Source organism: Hemicordylus capensis, chromosome 4, assembly GCF_027244095.1.
Source record: "Hemicordylus capensis ecotype Gifberg chromosome 4, rHemCap1.1.pri, whole genome shotgun sequence".
NCBI classification, from domain to species: domain Eukaryota; kingdom Metazoa; phylum Chordata; class Lepidosauria; order Squamata; family Cordylidae; genus Hemicordylus; species Hemicordylus capensis.
This window is the reverse complement of record NC_069660.1, coordinates 112,664,768-112,686,551: the sequence shown is the minus strand read 5'-3', so window position 1 is coordinate 112,686,551 and position 21,784 is coordinate 112,664,768. Positions and strand designations below refer to the sequence as shown.

Genomic DNA, 21,784 nt, shown 5'->3' with positions numbered 1-21,784 from the left:
CCCCACATCTGACGTCAGATGCAGGGGAGTGGCTAGCCCCGTGTCTGATGTCAGATGCAAGGAAAGCGGGGCCGTGGCTGCACATGGGCCGCTGGCAGTCATGCTCTGCCACTACGGTACTGTGCCCGAGCAGGACCTCATGGATAGATTCTCTAGATCCTTGTGGTGCCCAGATTCCGCCTCTTGTGCTCAGTGTGTTCGTTTATTTCAGTGGCTAAGGTGCCATTTTGTTGGTTCCTAGATGACCGCCATAGATAGACAATTAAGCCAGAATTCCATTGTCAGGTAAGTGGTCTATCATTTAATTTATTGTTATTTTTTTCTTCAAAGAATACACTTCAGTTTCCTGCAGTAGAGGAATGGGAGCGTCTTACAAATGTCAACGGATCATTCCCAGATCATCAGTTACAGGTAAGCAATCTGTTTATCTGTATTATGATTTGTTACCATTCATAAGCATGGGTGATTAGTGAGCTTTCCCAGGTGGTGGTTGCAATAAGCTACTGCAAGACCCTTCTCAGCTACTGCAAGACCCCTCACAAAATCCGCCTCTTCAGCAGAACGAAGGTCAATTGCATAATGCTTTATGAAAAGTAACAGAGGACCACGATGCTGTTGTACATATGTCATTAAGCTTTATGCCCAATAAATGAGCATAGAGGCAGCACAGGCCCTAGAGGAATGAGCCTTTATAGCATGAGGCAGCTCTATACCCTGAATCCTGTAGGCTAAGGCAATCAATTCAACTAGCTAATGTGATAGACGCTGTTGAGAAACAGGTTTTCCTTTTGCCTTGCCTTTAAACGCTATAAAGAGCTGCTTGCTCTTATTGCAGTCCTTGGTCTTATTAAGGTAGAAGAGGAGAGACCTTCTGACATCTAACACATGTAGTGAACATTAGGGGTGTTGTTGGATTCTGGAAGAAAGTAGGCAGCAAAATGTCCTGATTCAGATGCAGATCAGAAACTTTGGCTGAAACCTTGGGTCCAGACGCATGAGCACTTTGTCAGGGTACAACCTTGTATAAGGAGCATCTATTCTCAGCATCATCAATTCATTAACCCTTTTAGCAGTGGTAAGAGAAACTAGGAAAGCAGTTTTCAAGGTAACTAGTTTAATAGATATAGTTGCCAGAGGTTCAAAGGGGCATGCATACTCATAGTTGAGAGCACTAAGGAGAGGTTCCATAGGCTGTTGCACTAGGAGGAAACAACTTCACTTTCCCTTAGGAACCTCTTGCAATCTGGATAGGAGAAGACAGTCTTGCCATCCCAGCTAATATGTTCTGAGGTGATTGTGGAAAAACAGACCTCATTACATGACAGAAACATTAGCTAAGCCCAAATTCTTTAAGTAACTCAAGTATAGAAGCATCTGCCAGATAGTTGCCATTCTTGGATCAAAGCCATGCACCCTAGCATAGGTTTGGAAATGCTTCCATTTACATAAATAGGTGTGTCCAGTAGAAGCCTTCCGATTATTGAGTAGGATTTTGTCTAAAAGCCTATTCTCCATGTTGTCAGGTGCGCTGGGATGGATAATCTTCTCTCCATCCCTTGAAAGTGCAAACCATGGTTGGTGGGGCCACCAGGGGGTGCTCAAGATGCAAGATGTGTTGGCGTAAAGAAGTCTTGCCATTACCCTGTTGAGTAGAGGGTAAGATGGAAACATATTCAGGAGATCCGTGTTCCGGCTGTGCTGAAACGCATCTCCCATGGAGCTCCGACCTAGTCCTGCCCTGGAGCAGTACCTGGGGCACTTTGTGTTCCACTGTGTCACTGACAAATTGATTATTGAGGTTCCCCCACATCTTAAAGACCTCTGATAGGTGTTTTGGATTGTTCTTCCACTCATGATGCTGCATTCTCACAACAGACCTGCTTAATTTGTCTGCCAACACATTCTCTATACCTCTTATATGTATGGCGATTGGATGGATTTGATGAACAATGCACCAGTTCCATACCTGGAGACAGAGAGCACATAGGAAATCAGGTGACAGTCCCCCTCTCCATCTGTTTAGGTATGCTATGGCAGTGGTCAGCCACCTAATGGCTCAGCAGGGAAATGACTTGATTATCAACTCAGAGGTTGCCAGTTTGAATCCCCGCTGGTATATTTCCCAGACTATGGGAAACACCTATATTGGGCAACAGCGATATAGGAAGATGCTAAAAGGCATCGTTTCATACTGCGTGGGAGATGGCAATGGTAAACCTCTCCTGTATTCTACCAAAGACAACCACAGGGCTCTGTGGTCGCCAGGAGTTGACACCAACTCGACGGCACACTTTACCTTTATCTATAGCAGTGGTATTGTCAAGTTTCACCTGTATCACATGTCCTTTCAGTACAGGTTGGAACGACTTCAGAGCCAGGAATATAGCCAGAAGTTCCAGGAAACTGATATGGAGCTGGTGTTGCTGCACCGTCCATAAACCCGGAGTCTGACGGTGAGCCCTATCCTGAGAAGAAAGTATAGGTGGTGACCCATCTTGTTGGAGTCAGATGTTGAAATTGAACCCCTTCTAGGAAATCTGTCTATCATCCACCGTCACAAAGAACATAGAATTGATTCTGGGATGGTGAGATCCATGTGCTGACTGTCCATATTTTGTCTGTAAACTGAGAGAAACCATAACTGAAGCTTGCGCATCTGGAGACGGGCATGACAGACAGCTGCATTACAAAAAGCCAAACAATCTCTGGGTGTTTTGTGCCCTTTGAGTAGGCTTGTTCTAGAAACACACAATCAAATCCTGTATCTGATGGTAGTGATCATTTGGCAAGTATGCCCTTCTGCTTAGTGTGTCCGGCACCACTCCAGTATAAGTTATTTGTCTTACAGGTTCCAGGTGGGATTTCTTCTAATTGACCTGGACTCCCGGGTTCTCAAGGCAACTGAGCACGTATCTCATAAGAGATGTACTCTTCTCTGTCTTGTGCTGCAATCAACCAATCATCTAGTTAAGGAAAAATAGCTATTCCCCTTGTTCTCAGATGTGCAATAATGGCACCCATGCATTTTGTAAACACACTCAGAGCAGTGTGCCTTGTATTGGTACACTGCACTTCCTACAATGAATCTTAGATACTTTCTGTGATCTGCCTGTATGCCTATATGGAAGCATGCATCCAACGCTGCAAGCCACTCCTCCTTGTGAAGGAGTGGTAAGATCCCCTGCAATGCTATCATCCGGAACTTCCTTTAACAGATATATTTGTTGAGCCAAGTCCATGATAGGTCAGATCCCTCCATCCTGTTTGGTATCTGAAAGTAATGGGAGTTGAAACTGTCTCTTCAGTGAGTCCACCAGACTGGGACAATTGCCCTCTTTCCCAACAGAACTTTCACCTCTTCTGTCAACATCGGCATTGCTGGTATGCACTTAAAGCCTGGAACTCTATCTCCTAGCCAGTAGTGATAATGGGTAACACCCACTTGTCTGATGTTATGCAGTACCATCCAGGTGATTAGCTTGCCAGTTTATTTGAAGTAGCAACAGTAGTTGGTGGAATTAGCGATGGTGGACTGGTTTCCACATCAAAGATTCTGCTTTGAGGGATCCTTGTTGTTATGTGATACCTGATGATTCTTGCCTTTTTGACTGAAGCCTCTACACTGGTATTGGCAATAAGGCTTACAATATTCCTTTTATTGTTGTGGCTTGTAAGATTGTTGCTGATGTCTATATCTGGAGCAGAATCTAGACGTCCATATAGTCTATATCTGGAGCAGAGTATATATGGTCTATATCTTGCGGTAGCAGGTGTAGCAGATTATATAGCAGTAAATTTAGATATTCCTCCCACCCAGCATCTCCATAGTGCTGTCAGTACTATCACAAAAGAGTACTTTATCATCAGTCATTACCAGTCAGCTGGTAACCTCCAGGCTCGATTATTGCAATTTTTACTATGTGCTCTATGTAGGGCTGCCTGTGTACATAGTTTGGAAACTTCAGTTAGTTCAAAATATGGCAGCCAGACTGGTCTCTGGGGTAACCCGGAGAGACCATATTATGCTTGTCTTAAACCAGTTGCACTGGCTGCCAATATGTTTCCGGGAAAAATACAAAGAGGAGAGCTGGTCTTGTGGTAGCAAGCATGACTTGTCCCCATAGCTAAGCAGGGTCTGCCCTGGTTGCATATGAATGGGAGACTTGATGTGTGAGCACTGCAAGATATTCCCCTCAGGGGATGAAGCCGCTCTTGGAAGAGCAGAAGGTTTCAAGTTCCCTCCCTGGCTTCTCCAAAATAGGGCTGAGAGAGATTCCTGCCTGCAACCTTGGAGAAGCCACTGCCAGTCTGTGAAGACAATACTGAGCTAGACAGACCAATGGTCTGACTCAGTATATGGCAGATTGCTATGCTATGTTCCTAAAGTGCTGATATCTGTGATATCTTTAAAGCCCTGTACGGGTTGAGTCCAGGCTACCTTAGAGCACGCCTTCTTCTGTATGATCCCCATCTCATGCTGAGGTCATATGGAGAGGTCCGTCTCCAGTTACCACCAGTTCGTCTGGTGGTAACTCAGAGCCAGGCCTTCTTTGTAGCTGCTCCTGGCCTATGGAATGCACTCCCAGCAGATAGCCATAATTTAGGCTCATTGTTGGCCTTTAAGAGAGACCTCAGAACTTACCTGTTTGGCCTGGCCTTCCAAAGTTTTAAAATTGTTTTTAGGAATTCTAATTGGCTTTCAACAGCTCTGAATGGTTTTTATATTGTTTTAAGCAGTGTGTTTTTAAATGGTGATTGTTTTTATGTTTTTTAAATTTGTTGTGCACCGCCCAGAGCCTTTGGATGGGGTGGTCTAGAAATGATAAAGTACTTCGATTTTGTCTTTCAATGTCCTGCTGTAGAGTGGTTGATCATAACCATGCAAGTCTCAGAATGAAGACTTCTGTTGCCAAAGTATGGAACTCTCAGCCAGATGATTAGCAGTGCTGAACTGCTGGCGGGTAACTGCAGTGGATCTAGCATAAACCTCATCGAAGCGTTTCATGGACTCCTCAGCAGACAAGGAGGCTGAAAGTTGCAGTATATTGTTCCATAGAGTGGGGATATATTTTGCCATACAGGCAGCATAGTTCACAAACCTGATGGACAAACAGGTGGTAGAACAGACCTTGCGGCCTAAGACATCCATCTTTCTACCTTCCTTGTCAGCCGGAGAGTTATGTCAGCAGCCTGATTTTGAGGAAGACACACAGGGGTTGAGCCACCATTGGGCGAACGGGTTCAAAGAACCCCCCCCCCGGGGCCACCCCACACACATCTGATGTCAGTCGTGGGGTGCATTATTTTGCTCCCAAATGGGGCCGCGCAGAACCGTAGAAGACAGGAAGCCAGCAGCCTTTGAGGCAACTGGGCACTAGTTACTATCTACAGGCCAGATAACTGCCGTGCTTTCCATAGCTGATATTCAGCATAGTTGTAGGGTAGCCCCGGTGAGGCACCACCATCTGTGCTCTAATTCTCTGTGTCCTAGTAAACCTTATCACATAGTTCCTCAAGGACTTCCAAGTCCCAGTGCATGTACAGCAAGATGATGCATCAGTCAACAGTGTAAAACAAGGGACCTGAACTTGTTTTGCTGTAGGTGGTGATTGAGATGTCAGTCACAAAGGGGACATAGGAACTTCTTCAATGTCCAGGTCCACAACCAAAGCTTTACGCAAGAAGCCCTTGAAAGCTGATGCAGAGGGGGTGCTTTACGTGGAGTCAAGCTAGGAAAATAGATACCTCGCCGTGGCTGGGTCTAAGCCACCCTCCATGTCCAGAGGGTTGAAGTTTCCTCTTCAGGCCGCCTTCTTTTGTGTTTATGTCTATGCGTCAAGGAGGAACCCTATGGTACCTCCGTTGGATGCTTGAAAACATGGTCCAGTGTTCATTGAGCAGTGGTGGATGACGAGGGTTTAGACTGTGCAGCTGCAGTAGCCCCCTGACATCGACTTCAATACTGAAATCAAAGGTGATCTCTGCTTCGGGTTCGGTGGTCTCAAAACTTGTTTGTAAAGTGCTGCTCGAAGATGGAGAGCACCATTTTTAAAGGTTTGCCTGGAAAACAATGTGCAGATCTTGCAGGATGTCGTATTATGGTGTTCACCCAAACATAAGAGGAAGGAGTTGCGACAGTCAGTTTACAGAAGTTTCCCACCACGTTCCGTGCACGTCTTAAAGATTTTCTTAATGTCCATTGGTGGAATGAAAGCTGCTTAAAATAACAAGCGAACAAATCTGATGTCCAGTAATCCAAGAACAGTTTTAAAAAAACAAGTCACTAAAAAGCAAATGTTCTTTCACTCATAGATCCAATCTGATAACTGAGAAGCAACAACCAACAAGGTGTCAAAACTTTGGCAGTCAGAAAGGAACTGACAAAATGGTGCCTTTACCACTGAAATAAATGAACATGCTGAGCGCAAGAGGCGGAACGCGGATGGCACAAGGAGCTAGAGGAATCCATGAGGTCCTGTACAGGTGCAGTACCCCATACTTATGAATGGCAACAGATCCAGATCTCAGTGATAGAGCATATGCTATGCAGGCTGAAGGTTCCAAGTTCAATCCCTGGCATCTCCTGGTAGGCTGGGAAAGATTCTTGCCTGAAACTTTGGAGAGCACTGCTCTGTCATCAGAAGCACCTTCTGTTCATGGAAGGAGTCCTGAGCTTGTGCAAGCTCCATCGAAAAGGAGCTTTCTAAAATAAAGCAGTGCTCCATGAAACATTAAGATACAACCTTTTGTGTATGAAATTTACTGCTGCAGCCAGAATCAAGAGATCAAACTCTCTTTAGGAAAACCAAAGTTGTGCAAAATATACTCTCAGCATGGCTATATGTCCTTGTTGCTTAAAACATATATAGAATATGTCTTTAAGCAACAAAAATGTGTAAGCTCTTTTTGTATACACACTTTTTATTAACAAAAAAGCACTGGGCAATATATAGACTAGTAGGGGGAGCTCGGAGACTGGGCAAAGACATCGGAACATAGGAAGCTGCTATACTGAGTCAGACCATTCATCTATCTAGCTCAGTATTGTCTACCCTGTCTGGCAGTGGCTTCTTCAAGGTTGCAGGCAGGAGTATCTTGGAGCAGCCCTATCTTGGAGATGCCAAGGAGGGAACTTGGAACCTTCTGCATGCAAGCATGCAGATGCTCTATCCAGAGTGGTTCCATCCCCTAAGAAGAATATCTTACAGTGATAGGGCTGAGAGAGTTTCCTGAGAATCTTCTTCTGAGAGAATACTGAGCTAGATAGACCAATGGTCTGACTCAGTATATGGCAGTTTCCTATGTTCCTACAGTGCTCAAACATGTAGTCTCCCATACAAATGCAACCAGGGTGGACCCTGCTTAGCAAAGGGGACAATTCATGCTTGCTACCACAAGACCAGCTCTCCTCTCCACTCTGCATAGATTACTGTAGTGATCAACCACGCCGCCCCTAAAGAGTTAACTGGAAGTGAACCTGACTGACAGGCTGGTGAAATCCAGGGCTCAGGCAATCAGCACACCAGGTGGGTGGGTGCCAGAAAGCCGTTCGGAGGAAGAAGGAGTTCTTTGTTAGAGAAGAAGCTGGCTGGGGGTGCAGAGAAGCGGCCATGGAGCATCTTCCATGGATGACTGCAGCTCTTGGAAGACAGAACTGCAGGGACTTGAATTCTCAGCCAGCATTTGGGTGAGTTCAAGAAAAAGGAAACCTGGACTTTGGCTTCGGGAAGTTTAGCCTAGGAAAAGTTTATTTAGTCAGATTTTGCATTTTGGTGTGTGCTTTGTATATGAAAGTGTTCTATTGTTTACCTGTAATGTAACGAAACTAAGAAACACTAGCCTTTGCCCATGCAGCCAGGGCATTGCAAAAGACTCTGTTAAGCTTTTAAAGGTGCTTTTGTATTTTCCTACATATCTGTTTCTTGCAACTGGGCAATCACAATTTTTAAAGTGTGTCACCCCATCATTATTCAGGATGCTTTTTGAAGTATTCTTCTAACCTACTGAGTATTTTTACCTGTAATTAAAAGATGAGAAATCCTCAGATGGAAGCAGTCTGTAGAATTTGAATAAAACTGTTTTTCTTTTTGTTCTTTTCTTTTACAAGCCCTTTCGAAGGCATTTTTAACTCAGTAGAAAGGGAGGGGCTGAAGGGAGGTTTCCCTGGTGCCAACTTATCTCCTCAGTCGTTCAGCAACTATCAGTTTTCTCACCATGTGCAGGCATACACGTGGAAGGTTTTTGTACTTCTCTAATAGCAGAATAAAGAGAGTTTTCCCTGGGATTCCACTCCATGCCCAGGAAGGGTCAAGCTCTGTTGAAAAGAGGGGTGGTGGTGGCAGACATTTTTGAACCTACCAAAAATACAGGGAAGTTTTAGGAGCAGCCTTTGCGAGAAAGCTTAGCAGGGATGATTCAGCATTTTGCCTTGCCCTCATGGGAGCTTGCTCTGAGATAATAAAGGCTTTAATCCGCTACAATTATACTGACAGGGAAGTTCAAAAAATTAAATATATTTAATATAATTTTTATATTATTATGCTTGCAAAAGGGAAGTAAAAGAACAGTTTGAAATTTGTAGGATTTCAATTTCAAACATTATTCTATTGAATCATTATCATATATGGTAAATTTCAATCATAGTAAATTTGAATCTAAGAAAGATAGTCTGCTTCTGTTGAACATGATGTTGTTTATGAATTATTGACTTGATTACAAAGTATTAAAAATTTGTTGAGAACAACAACAGTTAAAATATGATAATTATCTTCAGCACTTCTGTTAATGGTTGTTGTTTTTTAAAAATTCTTATTTCAACTTTCACTGAGCATATTCTGGTGTAAAAATTAGAGCATTCTGCTAATTTTTGTGTATGCAAAATTTGGTATCTGCAGGTCATCGGGCAATATTGACTTTACTTCGCACAAATTCTTCAAAATATATGATAAACCTGAAAAGTGGTGGACTTGTCACAAGCTGCATACACTGCTGTACATTTATCAATGTAAAATTAGCTGGAGAGTATCTTTTTTCACTCGGAGTCTGTTTATACTTAACCCTCTCACAATTTGTTGGGATAAAGAGGGAGACCAAAGGATTTGCAGCTATAATATTGAGACTGTAATATAAGTTCATTTATAAGATAACACAGTATCATTTGAACTTTGGAGGAAGAATGATCATGAAGAACATGTCTGTATGGTGGTGCTGAGAATCTCCTGCAAGATACCCTCCTCATTTTAAGATCCTCAGGAGAAGTCCCTCTCCAACTGTCACTGGTTCACCTGGTGGCAACTTGAGACTGGGCCTTCTCCACAGCTGCTCCTAGGTTATGGAATGTACTCCCCGCAGAAATTTGAGTCTTAACGATATTAATGGCCTTCAGGAGAGGCCTTAAGATTCATTTTTTAGTCTGGCCTTCAATGGTTTTTAAATTATTTGAAACTGTTTGTTTTGAATTGTTTTAGCTTTTAATGGTTTCAATTATTTTAAGTTTAAGGTTTGTTTATTTATTTTTTATTTATCAAATTTGTACACCACCCCAAACTTTCATCTCTGGGTGGTTAACAATAACTTAACACAAGTTAACATGTTAAACATACATAAAACATACAACACATATAGAACTTAACATACATAAAACTTAAAAACAATTTAAGCAATTTAAAAGTAAAAAACTGATGAAAACCTAAAAATTTAAAAAGCTGAAAAAGATTGGGTGAAGAGGTGGGTTTTCAAATACTTTTTAAAAATTGCCAGAGATGGGGAAGATTGTATTTCAGTAGTGAGTGCATTCCACAATCTCGGGGCAGCAACAGAGAAGGCCTGTCCCTGTGTGGCCACCACCCGAGCTGGTGGCAATTGGAGACAGACCTGTCCCGACTACCTCAATGGGCTGTGGGGCAAATAATGAAGACGACATTATTTTACATACCCAGGGCCCAAGCCGTTTAGGGCTTCATAGTTTATAACCAGCACTTTTTATTTTGTCCAGAAACCTATTGGCAGCCAGTGTAGTTCTATCAGCAAAGGAGTGATATGGTCTCTCCGAGATGACCCAGAGACCAACCTGGCTGCTGCATTCTGTACCAACTGAAGTTTCTGGACTACATACAAAGGTAGCCTCACACAGAGCGCATTGCAGAAGTCTGGAGATTACCAGCATATGTACCACTGATCTGAGGTCATTCATCTCTAGAAACAGCTGGTGTATCTAGCTGAAGCTGATAGAAAGCCGCTCTGGCCACCGCCAGAGCCTCTAGCACTGCCTCAACCTGAGATACTAGGGAGAGGGTGTGGATCCAGAAGTACTCCCAAACTGCGTACCTGTTCCTTTTGAGGAAGTGAGACCCCATCTAGAACAGGTAGATCAAAATTATTTCTCGAGTTGCGACACCACACAATAAATACCTCCATCTTATCTGGATTCAGTCTCAGTTTATTCTCCCTCATCCAGCCCATACTGCTTCCAGACCAGCATTTAGGGAGATTATGCCATCTCCTGATGACGCTGACATGGAGAAGTAGATCTGGGTGTCCTCAGAATACTGATAACACCCAGCACAAAATCCCCTGATGATCAATATTGTTCATTGGCTGTAAACCACCCAGGATAAATTTGAAGAAACTGATGTTCAAATTGCTAGTTAGCAAAAGGTTAGCTTGAATAATTTCAGCTTCTTCGCTGTATGATTTCATGCAGTTTAGAAGTTATTTAGAATCTGTACAAGGTGATTTGAAGAAATAGCAACCATGTACCGTCATGTACTCACCTCTACACTTTCTTCTGCAATAGCATCACCTGCTCCAAGTTTGATAGCGCTACAGTTTGCTTCGTCTTCAACTTGTCTGTTACGGAAGGTCAGTGCCTGCTCCCATCGTCGCAGAGCTTCTTCGAAAAGTTCCATTCCTGTTGCAAACACACCTCCCTTTCATCAAGTATTCAGTTTGCTGCCCTTTCTGTCAAGTTTCCAGCTTGCTTACTCTAAGTATCTGGAGCCATTTACTTTACAGGCAACTTTCTGTAGAATAATTCATCTCTAGCAGTGAGAGATCTTGTTGGGGTTTGACTAGATTGCTTTTGAGTCTTCTCGGAATTTCAAAAATTCCAAGTAGAAATCCTTCATATTGTCATCTTTCAAAATTGTTTTAAGAAACACTTTCTTAAACCATGTAACATGTAAATAACATAGGCTTTGTGATGGCAGCTTACTGACTCTTATACCGAGAAGCAGGAGCCATCATATGATATGCTTAGTTTGCTTCTGCTTTCTGCCTGTAGCAGAGGATTGATGTGTAAATGGATATGATGCAAGCTATAAGCTGTATTGGTTTTTCTCTAATTTTGCATTTCTTCCTTGTTTCTGTTTGTTTTCTGCTACTGGACCATAATAAACTTAATTTGAATCTGTGTAGACCAGAGGCATAGCAAGGTTGGAGTGGGCCCAGGGATCAGATTTCAAAATGGGCCCCTCGCTGCCTTCCTCTCCTTCCCCTGGCCCCATGTCATAAGCATGATGATGATGTAGTAGTAGTAATAATCTCAGCAAATTCAAATAGCCCTTTTTATACCTATCACAGCAGAAAAAAATCAGTCCAGTTTGATCTTCTACTATTACTACAAATATGTATATACTGCTTTTCAACAAAAGTTTCCAAAGTGGTTTACATATAAAAACAAGAAAAAGAAAGAAGGACCCTTGTCCCCCAAAGGGCAGGGATCTTTCTTTTTCTTTCTTTCCTCTTATTTTTCTAGATCTCTTCTATGAACTACCTTTAGTGTATGTCTATCCACTACAGAAAGAAAAGCCACCAATTTTATTTCAAACAGGGCAGCAGAATTCAATATATGGAGCTACCCCCATTTTTTAGCATTTAAAAACAAGTCAGCATTTAAAGGGCTTTTAAAATGGAGTTTTCTGTATATAAAGTGTATAAAAGAGCAAGTGTATATAAATAAGATTTTTGGTGGGCAAGGGGGAAATGTTTAATGCTCATTTAGCAATCTGTGAAGACACTTTCAATAAGTTGAGGTATTTTAGTCCATTACATGCACAAAGCTAAATAAAATATTTATTATATGGAGAAACATATTGTGAAATAACCATTTGCTCATATATTTTACTATTTAAGACATTATGAGAACTTTGTTGCTAGAAAAGCAGCACACAGTATAAAAATTCTTAATATAAACCCATCAGCACATGCTAAGCCAAAAGGCAGAACCAACAACACACAAATCTATTTTGTTAGAGTATCCCCTCCACCTTATTTTTTTAAATGTTAAAAACCTTTACTGACTAATTTCCTCACAAAAAGGTAAATTGCTGGGCTGTGGGGAGGATTGTTATTACAAGTTTGTAATGCAGAGAGAGACAGAGAAAGTTTCAAACCAGGGAAGGAATCAGGGGACAGGAAAAAAACAAGCAGACTGGCTTTTCAAATGCAGGCACACACACAGTGGCTTAATCAAAGGGAACAATAAAACAAACAGACATGGGGTGAGAAATTGGGTTTTTGTTTTACTGTCCCTGAGAGATGAAGTTCACAATCCCTCCACTTCCCAACCGGCTGGGCTGAGGCTCCCTCCTTGCCACCAGACCAGAGATGATATGCGGAGACAGTGACCAGGAAGAAGCTGAAGCATGCAGCAGAAGTTGCTGAGGAGAGGGGAGGGACTCCCAGTGTTAACCCTTTGCTAGTGCTGATTTCGCTGCTGCCGCTGCCACCAAATCCAAGCTCCCAGCCAGCTAGTGCTAAGTTTGCAGGGTGACTCATGGGCAAGGGGAGCAAGCGGTTTACAATTCTGTTGTAAATCGCCCAGAGATTCTGTTGTAAACTGCCCAGAGACATAAGTTTTGGGCGGTATAAAAATGTTTTAATAAATCAATAAATAAGTGGGGCTGGCCCTTGACCCTGTGGGCCCATGGGGACGGGGCGGGCTGGCCTCCCTTGTACAATGGATCATACGCCCATGATGTAGACAGTCTTGTTCAGAACAGGTCTGCCACACTGCCCTCCTCGAGTCCCTTTAGCCTACAGTTCAGGGTTTTTAAAAAACAACATGATAAACCATCACATATTTTGAAATAAAGCATTTATTTAAAAATAATAGCAAGAATGTTTTCATGAAAGACTGTTCACTTACCCATCAAGTATAGGTTTTCTGGGGTAGTTACTGGAATATTGACCAGTTTCATATCATCTTCATCCACTTTGTCCCAGGAACTGGAATTGATACAAGCACAGCTAGGACAGGAAGTAGCACTTTGGACCTAATATAAAAATGCACAAGTTGTTAAAAACGGGTCTTAGAATGACCTGTTCATAGCAATCATATCTTACCCTTGAGCTGATTAAGTAGTTCTTTCTTGGTCAACATAGAAAAACAACTTTGTCATTTTAACAGAGTGCTGTCTGCTTTACCTTGCAAAATACTTATGTATCAGTAAGGACTAGAAGCCTGAAGCCAATAATTTGGCTAGAAAATTCCATTGCATATAGGCCTCACTTCCACTGTAGATACACTTTAGCAGAACATGGCAAATTCTCTTCCACAATCCCCATGCATGCCCTCTTATCCAGTACACTTGGTATCTGGTGCATGTCTCTGTATAGCCCATCTGTATCATGTGAAACCATCTGCCTCCTCCCTTCTTATCTGTCTCTGACATGGGCATTCCTCCCTTTCTCCACCCCCATCCCCCAATCTGTAACATTCATGTCCAGTTTCTCCTCTCTTACACATTTCTTTTTCCTCCAAATCATCCCAAACACACAGGGACATAGCCACCACTGGGAGACAGGGTTCAAAGAACCTGGGTCGCCCCCCACCCGGGGCTGCACCTCGTAGCCCCGACATGCTCCCCGCATCTGACGTCAGTCATGTGGGGCATGGTTCAGCTCCCGAATGGGGCTGCATGGCCCCATTTGGAAGTTAAATGGCCAGCGCTGTGTTCGCAGCGTGACCTGGAGTGGCTCTCCCTGTGCGGCCCTGCTCGGGAGCTCAACCATATCCCCGCGTCTGACATCAGATGCGGGGGAGGTGGCTTACCGCCCGTGTCTGATATCAGACATAGGGGGCGGGGTGAGGGGGGCTGCGGTGGCGGCCAGACACCGGTGACCACTGGCCTCCCTCTGCTAGTGCAGACACATGCACTGTTCATAATGAGATTTGCCACAGGGCCAATATAATAAAGATGGCAAAATTTAATTTGGTTTTCATTGCAAGTTATTTGACAGGGACACACACACAGAGATGGTGGTCTCATAAGCCGCCTTTTTTCCTTTGGAAAACAGGCAAAAGAACTTATACAGGCAACAATAACAAAAGACAGGAAAACAAAATAATCATTGTAATGCAATGGCATGATAGCAACATTGTCTGAATTATTTGGAAAACCTGAGTTGGCAAATGATATCAATGACGAAGCACTCACACTGAATAGTTATGAGAAACTATGGAAAACATCCAATTCCACAGTTTATTTATAATGCAAATATAATAATTCTTAAAATAGGCTACACTTACCGAGGCCAAACTCTGCACTGAGCCTGAATATTTACTGAAGAGGCCTCCATTAACATTAATATGAGACTGGGAACCTTTTTCTTTCGCAGAACTCAGTGAAAGCGTTAGATTTTGTCTGCTGCTGGAACAACTGGAACCTGAAAAGGAAGGTATTTCAGTTACGTTGGGGTTCTTTTGCTAGAAAATTTGTTTATGGCTACGAAAGGCTTTTAACCAAGAAGTACCTACATTTTCTGTTTTATTTCAAGAATACATTTTAAGACAATGAAAGAACTTTTAACAAAATTTTAAAACCAGCATTAGTAATTTTCTGTTCTAGAACACAACCAACCAATTACAACAGAGGATGAACATCTGAACATGTAAGCTGGATTTCACTAAGCACTCATTCATTGTTATCTATTTTCCTGACTGCAAGGTTTGAGGAAAGATGACAAGAAGGATGCATGAAAGTTCATGACATAGCTTCACCCAGGGAAAGGGTATTACATGTTTTCACCTTGCTGCCTCCTTTCCAAATTACAAACTGCTATTTGGTCTCAAGTTTAAAAGGCAGTTTAGGGGTTTGTGAAGAGACCAACTGAAAAGAAAAAAGAAACGTGAATAGAGTTTTGGTGCATGCATGCTGACAGATGTGCGTGCACACAGTACCCTGCTTAGAAACATGTTTCAGCAGAGGATCATTCTGAAGTATGGGGTGGAGGCTGACAATTAACTCCCAATGGACTGTCAACATGTTGCATTTGCACAGCTTCTGCTCACTTCATGCACAGTCTTGCTTCTGGGGTGACAACTGAGCATCTTCAATAAGATAAACACCTACCATCCAATGTGACCGAACTTGAACAGTTCTGTATGGAGGAGTGGGCAAATATTGCTCCGTCTAGATGTGCAAGGTTGATAGAGAAGTATCCCAACAGACTCAAGGCTGTTATTAAAGCAAAAGGTGGTTCAACAAAATATTGACATGGTGGGGGTGATCCTTTTTCAATCTCAGTAATTCTTGTTTTTTATTTCTGACACTTTTTCTGGACTGTAATTGTGATGTTTTTCAGTTGGATGTTATAGGTTGCATTGGATAAGTACAGCTGGTGAAGGGAATTTTCTTTGTGTTTTCATTTCAAGATGTAAGGGAACCAGAATTTAAGGTCTATCAAAGGGGGTGATTCTTTCCTATACCCACTGTAGGTGGGGGAGCTAAAGAGATTAATCTTTCCCAGCTGTGTCCACCTGGTTATTTAGTGCAGCATCAGCATAGGCTGGGGAGGAGTGGGTTGAGTGCCAGTTTAGAGTGCTTGCACCTGGTGTTGGGCTCTTGGGACAGAGTCGGGATTCTGTTGGTGTACCACTGACCCCACTGCCCAACTGTCTCCCTGCCTGAGCTCATGGAGGTGGTCTCGGATTTGGTGTTGAGGACTCCCAGGATGATTGTTCTGGGTGACTTCAACATCCATGCTGAAGCTGCCTTGTCTGGAGTGGCTCAGGAATTCATGGTTGCTATGACAACCATGGGGCTGTCTCAACATGTTGTCGGCCCAACACATGAATTGTGGCACACTCTGGATTTGGTTTTTTCGACTGGATAGCAGGATGGTGATTTGAAAGTGGGGAATATGTCACTGGTGCCCTTGTCATGGTCAGATAACTTCCTTCTGAGGTTTAGAGTCTTAGCAGCTACACCTTCTGAAAGGGTGTGGGACCTATAAAAATGGTCCACCGCCGGAGACGGATGGACTCTGATTGATTTCTAAGGGTTCTGTGTGATTTTCCAGGTGGTATGGCAGGCGCTCTAGTTGCTCTCTGGAATTGACAGGTGGTTGACACGATCGCTTCCAAGTCCCCGCTCCCGCAAAGCAGAGCCCATGTAGCACCTTGGTATACACCTGAGCTGAGGGTGATAAAGTAAGTTCAGAGACGGCTGGAAAGTGTGGAGGAAAATCTGGGCTTAGTCTGAGCAAACACAGGTTAGGGCTCATTTTCAAGCCTACTCTGTGGCAGTGATGGAAGAGAACACACACTTTTTTTCATCCACCATTGCATCCTCTCAATGTTGTCCAGCGGGGCTCTTCTGGGTGGTGTGGGGCCTTTTGAAATCTGGCCCTGAGCAGGATTCATTAGAACCCTCGGTAGCACACTGATGTATTTGCAGAGCACTTTGAGGATAAGGTTGCCTGCATTTACCATGAGTTGGACACTACGGCTGATGCAGGATCATTGGGAGAGGTGACAAGAGTAAAACTTGGACTAGTTTTGCTGGACGAGTTTCCATTATTGGTCCCTGAGGATGTGGACAAGACGTTTAGTTGGGCTCAGCTGATCACATGCATGCTCAACCCTTGCCCTTCATTGCTTATTAAATCTAGTAAGGAGGGGATTTTTAGCTGGGTCCAGGAAGTTCCAAGTGCCTCATTGAGAAAGGGAGTGGTCCCAGCTTCATTGAAGCAAGCTATTATTCGGCCACTCTTAAAGATACCCAGTCTGGACCCTGAGGATGTAAACAACTATAGGATGTACAACTGAGGATGTAAAGCACCTGTGGCCAATATTCCCTTCCTGGGCAAGGTGCTTAAGTGTGTAGTGCCTGACCAGCTGATACCCTTGGATGTAACAGACTATCTAGGTCAGGGGTTCTCAACCTTGGGTCCCCAGAGGTTGTTGGACTTCAACTCCCATAATCCCTAACCAAAGGCCACTGGGGCTGGCAATCATGGGAGATGAAGTCCAATAACATCTGGGGACCCAACATTGAGAACCCCTGATCTAGATCCATTTCAATGAGGCTTCAGGCCTGGCTTTAGAACAGAAACTGCTTTGGTTGCCCTGTGGGATTACCTATGCAGAGAGAGAGAGAGAGACGGCGGAATGCAACCCTGTTAATTCTCTTGGATTTCTCAGCGGCTTTTGATACCATTAACAATGGTATCCTTTTGGATAGGTTGGCCAAGTTGGGTGTGGGAGGCTGCTTGGAGGTGATTCAGCTCCTACCTTGAAGCCTGCTCCCAAAACGTGGTGCTGGGGGACTACTGCTCAACCCCTTGGCATTGTTGCTGTGGGGTTATTCAAGGTTCCATTCTTTCCCCTATGCTGTTTAATATCTACATGAAGCTGCTGGGAGAGATAGTCAGGAGATTTGGCTTGAGGTGTCAATATGCAGATGACACTCCACTGTATCTCTCTTTTTCATCAGACGTAGGTGAAGTGGTGACTGTCCTGAATCGGTGACTGTCCTGAATCATCCAGTCCATAACTACTTGGATGCAGTAATGGACTGGTTGAGGGTGAATAAGCTGAGACTCGATCCAGATCAGACTGAGGTACTGTTTGTCAGTGGTTCCTCTGCCCACGTGAATGATGTTCATCCTGTTCTAGATGGAGTTGCACTCCCCATGAAGGACCAGATTCACAGTCTGGGGGTGATCATCAATCCAGCATTGTTGCTCAAGTGGCTTGGAGCACCTTTTATCAGCTTTGGCTGATACGCCAACTGCAACTTTACCTGGTCAGAGATAGCTTGGCCACAGTTAAAAATGCTTTTGTAAGCTCTCACTTACATTACTGTAATGCGTTGTACGTGGGGCTGCCTTTGAATACGGTCCAGAAACTGCAGCTGGTACATAACAGGGTTGCAAGATTAACCACTGGGACTGGACATTTTGATCATATTATGCCAGTACTTTGTCAGCTGCAATGGCACCCAGTCCATTTCCAGGCCCAATTAGAAGTGCTGGTTTTAACCTTTAAAGCCCTAAATGGCTTGGGACCGGGTTACCTGAGAGAGCGCCTTGCCCCATATGTCCCTACCCATATCTTAAGTTCTTCTTCAGAGACCCAGGTGCCCCTGCTAAAATAGATGAGGCAGGTGGCTACCAGGGAGAGGGCCTTTTTGGTGGTTGCACCCCATTTATGGAATAGCCTCCCCAGTGAGGTTCCCCTGGTCTCATCACTTTGTTCTTTTAAATGCCAGGTAAACACCAGTGTTCTCTCTAACAGAGATTCCCAGATGTTGTTGACTACATAATCCCCAAGCAAGAGCCATTACAGCTGCAGATTATGGGAGTTGTAGTTAACAACATCTGAGAATCCCTGTCAGAGGGAACACTGGAAAAGACCTTTTTGTTCACACAGGCCTTTTGAATTCGGGTTATTAAATTCAGGTTTTCAGATTTGTTCTGATTTTTAACTAATTTTAAAATGAGTTTTTAAGCTGATTTGTATTGGGGTTTTTAAAACTTTTTTTTGGTCTGTTATGATTTAATGTGTTTTTATTGTATGTTTTAATCCTCTGTTGTGAGCTGCCCAGATAACAATTTATTATAGGGCAGTGTGATGAAACGTATATAGGAGCTGGCGAGTGAGTGCATGAGTGTGTGGGGGTTACCCTAGCAACCAAGCATGGAAGGTTCAGAGCGGGAGGGATTTAAAATAAAGGAAGTTGAGACAGAGAGAGGAAGAGAAGAGTTGGAATTAGTTGCATGGGAGTAGGAGGTGGTTTGAGCTGAGGGTTGAGAGACTGGGATGTGTGTTCTGAACAGAAGAGATTGTTCAGGGGGTTGTATGGAACCTGAAGGGTGAATGTGTGGAGGCTGTGGAACCAGCAGTGTACTGGGCAGCTCCTAGTAACCGACAAGAATGTCTGGAAGAATTCACTAAGTTTACAAACCCAGTTTTAATTACCTGTGTCCCAGTTATCTCACCTCCCTATATGTTACATCTTATCCAGAAGGAAAAAAAACACTCAGAAAGTGGAACAGCCGATGTACCTAGTAACTTTGTAGAGAAGTTTGTGTGCCCTGCTTTGCAGAGATCTTTATTCTAATCAGTAAATAATAAAACTTATTCTTGTTTTTATTCTATACCCCAAGTTTTGTTTTATTTACATCCTGAACATATACACCTATCCTGTGCTTGCAAGGTTACGTAGCCGAGAGCAGGGTAACAAGAATTTATATGGTGGCAGTGAGGGGAAGTAAAAAACTGAATAAATTCCCAGAAGACTAAATTGTCATATATCAATATTAAAACTCCCTGGAATTGAGGGGGGCACCAGGGAGGGACCCTGACATGTGACTAACAAAGTTGTTTATTATTGTTATTGTTATTATTACCTTTCTCTGATGCAGATGTTTTCATATAATCTAACAGCAAGTGGCTTGGCTCCCATGGAGACACTTTCCTGTTTTTCTTCCCACGTTTTCTTTTGAAGTGATGGGCGAGAAAGAGCACAGATATAGCACTCACTGCTGTTACTGCAAATAGCTTCTTTAGACTTGGTGAGAGCTTAACCTTGAACACATATTAAAAACAAGGCATTACATGTTCTACAAAGAATAATTCTGATACTCATTTTTAAAATTTAAATTTATTAATCTTAAACCTACCATACATCTTAAATCCCTTTAGTTAGAATCATTTTCAGAGTGCAAGCTTTTTCTATAATGCAACGTATTCAATATTGCCAAACTATGCATATTTACATACATAAGAAAGTAGTTGTGCATATTTGGGCCATCACATTTAGATACTTACATGTTCAGCAAATCCCACGCGCCAGTTCGACATGGCACCTGGAAATTTAAGGCCGGTGCTTGAGCCAGGTAATGGGTGGATGTGAGCACGAGAAGGAAGAAGCAACCTGCCCCCACCTTGCTTGCTGCCTCCCTGCATGTGTCCATCTTCTAGTTCAGGCAGGCAAGCAGAAGGAGAAGGAAGCAAACAAGGTGGGGGCAAGGTCTGCTCCCCCATGGAATGGAGAGCGTTGCTGGCTAGCACCAGTGCAGCTCTTTCAAAACCAAGGTAATTAGATCACCCTGTGCAGCACCCAGTATTGGCCTAGCCACTACATTTTGCACAAGTTGCAGACTCCAAATACTCCTCAAGGGCAGCCCCACACAGAGCGCATTGAACCAATCTAAACACAAGCTGTGGGTAACAGTGGTTAGATCTGCCTGCTCGAGGACAAGTCATAGTTGGTGCACTAGTCAAACTGTGCAAAGGAACTCCTGGCCATACCATCATCACATAAACATCCAGTAGCAAAGCAGGGTCCAGGAGAACCAACACGACCTACTATTTCATAGGGACTACTATCCCTTACAGAAGAAACTGAACCCCCGTCTCCTTGATTAGTTTTCTTCTGACCAAGAGAACCTCCATCTTGTCTGGATTAAGTTTCAGTTTATTGGCTCACTGCTTCCAGCCCCACTGCTTCCAGCCACCAAACCAGGATGTCTCCAACACTATAGGATCAGTTGACATAGTGAGACAGAGTGGAATGTCATCTACATATTGATGACTTGCAGGCTATATCTCTGACAACTTCCCCCAGTGCTTTCAGCTAAACAACATGGAGGGTAAGACAGAACCCTGCAGGATCCCAGAGACCAAAGGTCAAGGGCTTGAGCAGAAGTCTTGCAGTATCACTTTCTGGGCCCACATCTTGAGGTAGGGCCTGAACCAGTACACACCAGACCATCCAGCCTGAAACAGTATAAGCATACCTTGCTTTATAGTATCAAATGACATGGAGAAATCCAGCAGAACCAAAAAGGATGCATTCTCCTTGTTCAGTTTCAAACATACGCCATCCACCAGACAATCAAGAAACTTTCGGTTCCCAAACCCCAGGTGGAAGCCAGAATGAAATGGGTCAAGACAAGCAATATCATCCAAGACCCTCTATAGGTGAGATGCTATCATGTGCTCTACAGCCTTTCCCAAAAGGGGGAAATTAGAAGCCGACCACCACTTCTCCAAGAAGAGAGGATATCTCCCCCCCCTTATTGATGCATTAAAAATCACCTCCAGCCAGTTGGCAATAACAAAACTTTGGTAGCTTTAATGAGCCAAAATGGACAAGGGCCAAGACAGCATAAGACCACTCTTGCACTACTGAGGATCTTGTCTATATCTGAACTTGCTGCAAGATCAGTAAGCCTGGAGAACAGAGCTGAGAGTGATTCACTCCAACTCATTCAACCAGTCTCTATCACACATAAGGTCAGCTTGGTTATCCAGAAAGACATCCTGGATGAGAAATATTTTTGCATTCATCCAGCATTCAACAGCAAAGCTTTACACCTCAAGGGATTAGCAGGGGATGAACGGATGGACAGAAAGAGACATAGCCTTTGTAAGTCTGAGCCTCTTTCCCGTGGAACAGTCTGCTCAATCCCGATCATCATATCTCCTTGTATCCATCACATGGAAAAACAGATGCTCCCAGTTCCTCCCCAGCTGATTGCTCTCCCAGGTATT

The 21,784-nt window shown here is 43.4% G+C and overlaps 1 protein-coding gene across 8 annotated transcripts in view; it reads right to left on the bottom strand.

Moving 5' to 3' along the window:
• The window catches only part of MIGA1 (mitoguardin 1), an 83,329-nt gene that overhangs the window by 54,390 nt on the left and 7,155 nt on the right, over positions 1 to 21,784 (bottom strand). For all 8 annotated transcript variants that reach the window (XM_053247964.1, XM_053247962.1, XM_053247966.1 and 5 more), the window contains 4 exons: positions 19,636 to 19,813; positions 14,531 to 14,667; positions 13,148 to 13,274; positions 10,773 to 10,909 (listed from right to left, as the gene is read on the bottom strand). In XM_053247964.1, the coding sequence (XP_053103939.1) occupies positions 10,773 to 10,909; positions 13,148 to 13,274; positions 14,531 to 14,667; positions 19,636 to 19,813 (579 nt within the window). The remainder of the gene's footprint in view (positions 1 to 10,772; positions 10,910 to 13,147; positions 13,275 to 14,530; positions 14,668 to 19,635; positions 19,814 to 21,784) is intronic.